This window comes from Colossoma macropomum, unplaced genomic scaffold, assembly GCF_904425465.1.
Source record: "Colossoma macropomum unplaced genomic scaffold, Colossoma_macropomum, whole genome shotgun sequence".
Classification (NCBI taxonomy): Eukaryota; Metazoa; Chordata; class Actinopteri; order Characiformes; family Serrasalmidae; genus Colossoma; species Colossoma macropomum.
The window spans coordinates 42,658,219-42,667,399 of record NW_023494788.1 but is presented as its reverse complement, the minus strand read 5'-3'; the positions used below and the strand labels follow the sequence as shown (position 1 = coordinate 42,667,399).

General features: G+C 42.7%; 1 protein-coding gene across 2 annotated transcripts; it reads right to left on the bottom strand.

Annotated features, from left to right (window-relative positions):
- Positions 1-2,305: 2,305 nt before the first annotated feature.
- Positions 2,306-8,634, bottom strand: lpar4 (lysophosphatidic acid receptor 4). 2 transcript variants are annotated; one of them, XM_036569424.1, is made up of 2 exons: positions 8,086-8,634; positions 2,306-3,909 (listed from the first exon to the last, which is right to left on the bottom strand). In XM_036569424.1, exon 2 carries the CDS (start codon positions 3,724-3,726, stop codon positions 2,665-2,667), a length of 1,062 nt encoding a protein of 353 aa, XP_036425317.1. In that variant the 5' UTR covers positions 3,727-3,909; positions 8,086-8,634; the 3' UTR covers positions 2,306-2,664. The 2 variants fall into 2 exon arrangements, with proteins under 2 accessions (XP_036425317.1, XP_036425318.1); XM_036569425.1 differs by lacking the exon at positions 8,086-8,634 and adding an exon at positions 6,788-7,033.
- Positions 8,635-9,181: the final 547 nt, after the last annotated feature.

Genomic DNA, 9,181 nt, shown 5'->3' with positions numbered 1-9,181 from the left:
CATATTATATACATATTTTTGGGCTCCATTCTTCCACTTTTAACCAAGTAAGATTTTGACACATTACCTATATGTTCACTTGAGTTCCTGTCCACTTTTCCCTAAATATACTAATCAGAAACCAACATGAATATTCATAAACTCCATTATGGGTTTAGTAGTATGAGTCCAGCAGTGTCTGTCAGAGGCTCTATTGGACGGAATGCATGTGTTCAGAAAAATGATTTGAGAAATTCCACAAAGCTAAATTTCGATTCTTACTTGAATTTCTTATTCCACCTTAAATGTGCAGATTTCTGAATGTACCTGTTGCACCATTTAATGGAAAATTCCATGGAATGGAAAGAAGCTGCCAAATAAAAAGCCAATTTCAGCTTTGTAGAAATTCAGACATGACAAAACATTCAGCACCATAGCACCATAAAGCAACACTGACATTAGCTTATCTATATTGGTCAGTCTTTTTGTTACTATATGGCACAGTAAAAATATTTCAAGTTTACTTTGGTTTTTATGGCTCTTATTAAACAGTGAAAGGTCAACACAGAACAACACACCACTGTTAATCTATAAAAATCGCTCTGCTATATACAAACATACACATAGTGAGACTGGCTATACTGCCCACCATTATTCCCAACATTATTGTTTAGCTACTGCTGTAGGGGCCTCTGGATAAAAGCTTCTGTTAATAATGTAAATATGTACAGAAATAATGTCAATGTTTGCAATAATTGCAGTGTCTTATTTAGCAGGTAATGTAATAACAATCCAGTTTTAACCTGTCTTACACTCACAGCCGTGCATACATGATTACAGTGGTTGATACTGGTAACAGCTGGGGAGTGGATGGTATTGGTATCAGCAGATAACTGCTTATAAAAAAGTGTTCAGCATCAGACACATTTAGATTTAATGGATGTTTCAAACCGATATTTGATGATGTATTTATGTACCATGTGTGAACAGATAACTTCATATAAATAAATGGTATATTTCTCCATAACACTAATCCAATTGCTACATTTTCTATAGATGTTTATGTATCGGCATCAGCAGATGTGCACATAAAAATATCGTATTTCTGCATCGGCCCACAAGCCCCATATCGGTTCATGCCAACTACAGCTGTGTTTAATGATTACCAATATCAGCCCAGGAGCTCCAGTCTTACTAACAGGACACAAGGGACAGACTGAGCCCACATATCTCCTTGTGATCGATTCATTCCACCCTTGCCCCTCATAGGCCCTCTAGCTAAGCCTGGGTCACCCAGTCCCCTGTGCGCTTCCTCTGGCCTCTGATCCTCAGGCTTCCTCTTCCTGTCTGTCCACATTCTCAGGACCCCAGAACTACTGCTGCTCCTCTGATGTCACACTGACTGCCCTGAAGCCCCCTGTACAGCAGCTGTGAGATCCCCCCCATAAGCTCATATTTCCACTCTAGCTTGTGCCGTACGGTCCAATAATTCTGTAATTCAGTTCAGTTATGATGTGCAGACTCCATGCAGGTGCCAGTGCCACTCAAACATGAGAAACTGCTATTAGGTTACTGTGTAAACAGTGACCACCAGAGCACTGAGTGGAATGTGCTGCCCACCATTGTTATCTAACCTCTGCTATAAGCGCAGCGCTGTAGCGCAATTATCTCCAATAAATGCTACACTTTCTCTGTCTTCACAACACAACTGTGTACATAAAGCGGACATTAACTGCCGGTTCACCAGCCGTCTCGGTGCCTCGCTTGTGGCTCCAGGGCTCTGGCTGAAAAACAACAGGTTTGGAGTTTGCTCACTAATCTAATGGGGGTTACGTGCCAGAAAGGGCCCATAATAGCATATTTAAGAGAATTAAGGCAGCTCCTGAGACCTGAACACGATTAAGCGAGAACCCCCTCTTTCAGAAGGAGACAATGACCCATTGCTATAGTCCTAATAAGCACTTGGCCAAGGAAACACTGGACTTTGGCATTTTTCTCTCAACTGCACAGGGCCTAGTTTCTCATATCCTAAGTACAATCTCCTATGAGTCTGTTAGACTCAGTGGAGTGATTTCACCATCACTCCACTGAGGCCCCCTTCTGAACCCTTAAACTGGTATGTTTTCGCCTGGCTGTGGCTTGAGCACAGATGGGGGTGCCTAAGGCTGTGACCAGCTTGAATACTGATGACTGGTGATCTGTGGGCCCCTTTTACAGCTGCTGTGTTAAATCACAGTTCATCTGCTCTACAATCAGGGATTTTAAATCGCAGCCAACGAATGTATTACAACTTCGGCTACAGTAAAGAAAGGAGAGAGAAGACGACTCAGTCATAAGCGTTTTAATTGCCTATCATTTCAAGTCTACAGTAAAAGATAGACAACATATAAAAGTGCTGTTTACTAAGGAGCTGATGGTTCTTCAAACCTGGCACTTTCAAGCACATTTATCGTAATATAAAAAACAAACAATGCTGCAGTTCAGTGCATTTGGATGTGTGTACGCACACCAAGACATTTAAGCGGTTAACGTAGTTCAGTGGCAAATTTTACACATGTACATTTCTATAAGTTAAGTTAAGAAAAGCTAAGGAGTTGAATTTTTTTAACATAAAGACAAATTATTTTGATTGTAGAAACTTGCCTGGAGATTCATACTGGAGCTGTTGTTATTCAAGGTGTGGTCTCAAAACTGAGTCTCTGTAATCTGTTCTTTCCCATTGCTGGATAGTGCATTAGTTTCGACTGTTTCTGTATTGGTATTCTCCTTGCTAGAAACAGGTGCTTCACTGCGCAGCGCATTTTCCTGCTTAGTTTGACACTTTCCAGTGGTCAGTGACTTCTGAAAGGACTCAGAAGTGAAGTAGTACACCACTGGGTCGAAGCAGCAGTTCAAAGTCGCCACACAGAGCGTTATAGGGTAGAGAGTTCGTGCTAGTCTTTCAAGCCAACAGCTAGCCAGGGCCTGAGTGCGCACCATGGCATAGACAAAAAGAACAGAGTTATATGGCACGAAGCAGACAATGAAAATGGCCAGGTGCACCACTATCATGCGTAGCACGCGTTCTTTGTTGGTGCCGATTTGACAGAGCGTGGCAGGCTTGCGTAGTGTTCGTAGCACCATGGAAGAGCAGGCCAGGTTAATGAGCAAAGGGATAAGGAAGCCCACCACCTCGATGAAGATGGTGATCTTGGACAGGTATGTCTTCCATGTTTTCTGGGAAAAGCCCTCGAAGCAAGTAGTGCTTGCTTTGGCGCGGTTGGTGGCAGAGAAAAAAGTCACTGACATGCCTCCACCCAAGATAAGCAACCAGATCAGAGCGCATACAATGCCAGCATTGCGGCGGGTGCGTATGGTGCGCGAGCGGAAGGGATAAACAATGGCCAGGAAGCGGTCCACGCTGATGCAGGTGAGGAACAGCATGCTGCCATAGATGTTTGTGATGAAAGCTCCTCCAGAGATCTTGCAAAGACCATCGCCAAACGGCCAGTGGCGTCTGACATTGTAGTAGATCTTGAATGGCAGAGTGAAAACAAATATTAAGTCAGATAATGCCAGGTTCGTCATGAAGAGAGTGGTCTCGTTGCGCACTTTCATGCGACAGCAGAAGACGAAGAGCGAGGCGCAGTTCGTGACGAGGCCCAGCACAAAGGCAATACTGTACACGACGCCGTACAGGTTGTACTTGAAGGAGTCATCAATGCCGCAGTCCTCTAGCCCAGTGTCATTGAGCACCAGACTCGCCATGGCGACACCACCAGAGAGCGGGGAATTCCTGCTTCTTTCAAATTCCCAGCTGTCAAAAAGAGCGCTGGTTGCTGTGTATCTCCTGGCCCATCATCGACCTTCACTCCAAAAGCTTCTGGCCTCTTCTGTAAAAGCAGGCGCAGCTCTCATCTTTAGCACGTAGACCCTGCCAATTTCTGTTTCCTGTAAAAGGGAGAGAGAACAAAGGGACAGATTTAGCAAGTTAGCTGAATATGGAGCACCTTTGGCAGGATTCTGATTTGTCTGCCTTGCTCCCAACTAGGACTCGTGCTACCCTTCACCTGGAATCTCTGCTCCACTGGTTTGTCCTTTGGGCTCCTGCACTTTATATAGATTAACTACGGGCCTGTTAAACAGATAAGCAGAGTCGATACAAAGAGACGCATTCAAACTCTACTGTGTTCATCGATCTATCTGGTGTGCTTGGCAAGTACAGGCAGTTCCCATGAAGTTTAGTTTCATATTGCTTTCTGCCACCAGCCACTACAGGAAAATGTACATGATGATTCTGTATTGTTTGTGGACCTTTATTCACTAGAATCCTTCTACCTTTTAAAATGTAGTGAATGGAAACCATACCTCAGAATTCCCATAAAGTCTCTTTCCCATAGGAAAAGGTTATAATGTACACTTGGTATATAATTAAGTCATTAGCAATTAATGGTGGGACTTCCTCACCCTGAAGCTATGGAAAGTAGGCTGAATCACCGTGTAGGTGAGGGGTACAGATCTAACAACCTCATCTAACTGATGAAAATGTATTTTCGCGAGTTCTTTTGTGAAGATTTAACATGTTTTGTAATATAAAGGTTATATTTAATAACACTGCTAATTGCTTTGCTAATGACCTGTGAATGCTGAGATAAGCAGATTTGGTCTTAACCAGCCTAAATCTTTGTCTCCCTCATAATGCCCTCCTGCCAGGGCACAAATGCACATAATACAGTCCTCAAGGCTGTGTGGCATCTTGATAGATGAGTCAAGTGAGGAGGGCCAAGAGGACGTCTCATCCTCAGCTGACCCATTCACTGACCATCTGATGCACTCCTCTGCTATTTCTGTGCAGATTCAATTGGTTCCTCTGTATAAATCGATATTGCTGTTATGTACATATTAATGGCCGAATGCAATGATATGTTTCTTGAAATCCAGCTGCTTTGTCTAAGTGCTTTGTCCAACATTGTGGAGAAATAATCTTCAATCTATAAACTTTACAATTATATTGGTACAGCATTGTTTTTTGATTGATAAATGATGTTTGAAATGAGCAGAAAGGCATGTGGCTCTTTGCAGCACCATTTAAACCCAAGCTAAACATAAAGTTGATTTTCTTTATAAATCTAATGAATTTGCTTCATTTAATAAACCCAGAATTTCTGTATCAGCACTGGCACTAACAAATTCAGTTGTAGATAGACCGTGTCCATAAGACTGGGGGCACCTGCTCATGCACTATTTATCATGAAATCAGGTGTATTGATAAGGAGTTGATGCAGTAACAGCCTATACCCTTCTGGGAATGTTTTACACGACATGTTGGATTACTACTCTTAGATTCAGTCATTCTACTCAGTCACAAGCGCATTAGTGATGATGTTGAGCAGGTACTGATTCTGGATAATTCTGGGTCACAAAAGCCATTCCAACTCATCCCATAGTTATTGGATTCACACTCCAGAGAATACAGTTCCATTGTTCCACAGCCCAATGCCAAAGGGTTGAATCCTACTTAGGGCTGAACAGATTGGGGAAAATATCCAGTTGCAACAAACAATATTGTAACTGTGATTTAAAGTGTTATTATTCTTTATAAATTAAGGTCCAGACCTGTTTTTTGGCCAAGAGGACCAGAATATCCACTTCAGTCTGAACACAGGGTGCCTGACGGCCAGTTTGATGGGGCTGTGTTGTCATGTATACATCATGTGCATGTTTAGCTGCTTCTGATTGGTCAAACTAATCTACAGGCAGTTCAAAATCTCCCTGTGTATTGTAAACATCTTTCCCACAAAAGTTGTAGGCTGTAATTAAAACACTGCCGCTCTTTCAATTAGAAAATTGTGTTCTTTCAAATTGTGATTTCAATATAAAATAATTCATTTTTCAATCCTACCTCTCGCTAATGCTTAACATTCAGCATGGTGACCTTAGGCTCATGTATGGCTGCTCTTTATTGGCATTGCTTACTTATAGAAATTATACAAACTGTATGTGCACAATTGAACACGTGCACCTTAAAATAGCTGAACTGACCAATTAGAAGGGAAGGGCTGCCTCTATACTTTTGGACACCGAGCCTATATTGATTATCAGGATTGACCAGGATTTTTTCATATCCGTGCGTATGGAAATCCCTCGTCTCAGGCTTTATTTGGCTCTGCGCAGCTACTTCCATGGTGGTCTGCCTCCATAGCCCTAACCTGTCAAACAAAGACTTACTAGCACATGCAAACACAGCTCATACAGACTTACTGAACCGCAACAGGAAAACAAGGACTGGATAAGACACTAACAGTGCGCTGTTTCACAGACCACCTCATCAAATCGCTGACTGTCTTACTGGCAACTATGCTTTTCTTACTCAGCCTATTTTTGGTGGGCACAGAGGAAAGCCCCTTCTCCAGCAGGGAAGCGCTGCCCATTTTCAACCACTCTGTTCTCCAGCATGTTCCAGCAGTCCATCACGCTCCACAGGAGCCAGCTGCAATGTGACATCTTTACTGGGTTTTCACACGCCCCTCACAAAGCCCGTACTGTACCGAGCGCTCCTATATGGCACGCTCACAATACGGCCAGTGTGCTGGGGCAGCCCTTCACTAACTGTCTCTGCTCCGGTCAGTCGCTGGGCCTGTCACTGCCGGCTCCCGGCTCTCAAGGTTAGAGGGTTTGCTCTCTCATGAAGTAAGTCTTGTCTAAAATGACTACATGACGTGTTGTAAACACAACATGAGAGCCTTTAATAACAGTTCCATTGCTACAGTATTTGCAGTTCTGATGTGAATTAGACGTGCACAGTTGGTCATCCCTTCACACCGTTCACCTGACTGTGTAGCTTCCACAGCCCGGAAAGGTTTTCACAGAGAGTCCTGTGTCATTCTGTTTGTACTCATGTTGGCATGGAACAGAGAACAAGAAGCAACAGGTCATAGCAATGAAGTCAGCTGGAAAAACAGTGTCATTATACTGAGACTCAGGAGACTCTGGTAGCTATCTGAGTTATTTTTCACTAAATCTTTCACTGGAGATCCTCAGAAAAAAGGTAAAATGAAGTCAAGTGATGTCATTAGTGTGACTTTTTTATCAAAATAAGAGATTTTTTGTTACGCTGTAACACCAGTGACACGACTCCTGGTTTCATTATATATTCTATAATATTTATTTGCCATTTGTTTTCTTAATCATTTAATTCATATACTCCATAGTCATGTATAGATTATTGCAGTTAAAATTGCAGAAAAATGTTTTTTTACCTCAAAATATGGCCTCAGCCTTTACACATGACTGTGAGGACGAGCTCTTCTGCGGTGCTTGGAATTCTAGATAATTGATTTAAAAACCAACATTGCTAAATTGAGGGCTACGTAAACAGGTTGCTGATATTACTTTCTCTTAGAATCATAACTAGAGATACACAGAGATATCAGAACCACGCTGGACAGTTTACTTGTGTTATTGTTTAGACTTGGCCAATTTATTTTACTCCAGAAGAGTAGAAAACTTAGGCGATGATGGGCTACTGTGATAAAATGTATGCATTTTATTCATTTTACTGCTTTTGTAACCCTGTAGAAACAATTTTTATCATTTTCGATAGATGTAGTCTCAATTTCTACATTTTATAATGTTTATGTATCTGCAGTGTCGTCATTGGCAGATTTATAATTGAAAAATCAGATCTGCCCACAATTCCCATACCGGCACATCCCTAATCATATTCCCATCTTCTTTCACTTTGGTTCTTTGGCTACTACAGGCTGTGTCACTTCAATCTGGCCAAGTACGAGTTTGCTTTACTCATATATGAGCAGTAAACCCTGTCAGTAAAAAGTAAGTTACAATGTGATCAGCTTTACTTCTTCACAGCGTTACTCGCCTTTGTGAAACAGATTCCATAATGAATATGGGAAAGTCTACAAACTACGCATTAGTATTTCCATCCTATGTAAAGTCGTATTTATGTTACACAGATTCAGGCATTCTGGCAGAGAGAAACACTTTTCAGAGAAATGTCTGTTCAGTGATAAAGTGCCAGTTACTCAGGCTGATAAGTGATGGACTGAACATTCTACAAAGTTGTGCTTCAGAAACCCATGAAAAAAGAGTTTAAACTGGTCAAACCTGGACACAAAGGGTCACTCGGTCATTCTGAAATCCAGTTTGTCGAATAGCTTCAGTCTGGATAGTGTCGCCTCCTCAGCTCCGCTCCGCTCAGCGTTTCATGGTCCGTTCCCGGTCGCAGCCGCGCGGCTGACCGAGCCGAGCCGAGCCGAGCCGAGCCGCGTCTCTGCCCGAGGCTCTTCTCGTTCCCTCGAGGTGCTGGGAAAATGTGAACTCTTGAGAAAAGAACAGTCTGACTTCAAATCTCCACACAAATAACGACGCGGTCGCGCGAAGTCAGACGGAGAGATCCTGCCTCTCACGCGGGGCGAGAAGTGACCCTGAAACTGACAGAGGGATGAAGGGAAGCCGTTAGTCTGAGGAGCATAACGGAGCTCGAGAGCCGCCGAGGGAGACGAGACAATGGGACGGTGGTGGTCGGAGAGGAGGGGCGCCAGGGGGCGTAGAAGAGGACCGGCTGGGAAAATACAGGGTTCAAAATGGTGTCACTCCTTAAAATGAGTGTCTGTCTGAGGTCGACAGCGGTGAAACCTACAGATTCTCAGCTACATGTTCACTTTACAGTTTGGGGGATTTACACTTTGTGAGCATTGACAGTGTTTTCACTTCATTTTGGGCGAAAAAAGCCACGTGTAGGTCCTAAATCTGTGATTGACCCATTACTGTTTAGCAATGATGAGGAGAAAAGCCACAGAACTTGTTCTGATTAGTCCACCTATTTTAAAAAAATCTGTATACTTCAGTCATGCAGTCACATTCAGGGGTTTGATGTGAAGTGATTTATTGTAGAGAACTTAGACTCTGCTTTCTCTACAGAGGTGGTGATAGGAACCAGGGGTCGCCATGACTACAACACAAATGTAGACATTTTATTTACTATCCAGAACCACCAGTGAACCTACACGAGTCTTCTGAGTTTAAATGTAACGTGGAAAAATAGACAAAAAAAAAGTTTTACCTCACAGAGCCCTGCATGCACCCCGCCACCACGAATGGATGCATTTTAAGCCAAAATTTTATCATAAAAATCTATCTGTCATTATCTGTCTGTCTTTATATACAAACAACTATCATAAAACACTGTGTCACACATCAG

Excerpts from the sequence above, each read along its gene's own strand:
- lpar4 (XM_036569424.1), bottom strand. The coding sequence starts at position 3,726 with ATGGCGAGTCTGGTGCTCAATGACACTGGGCTAGAGGACTGCGGCATT.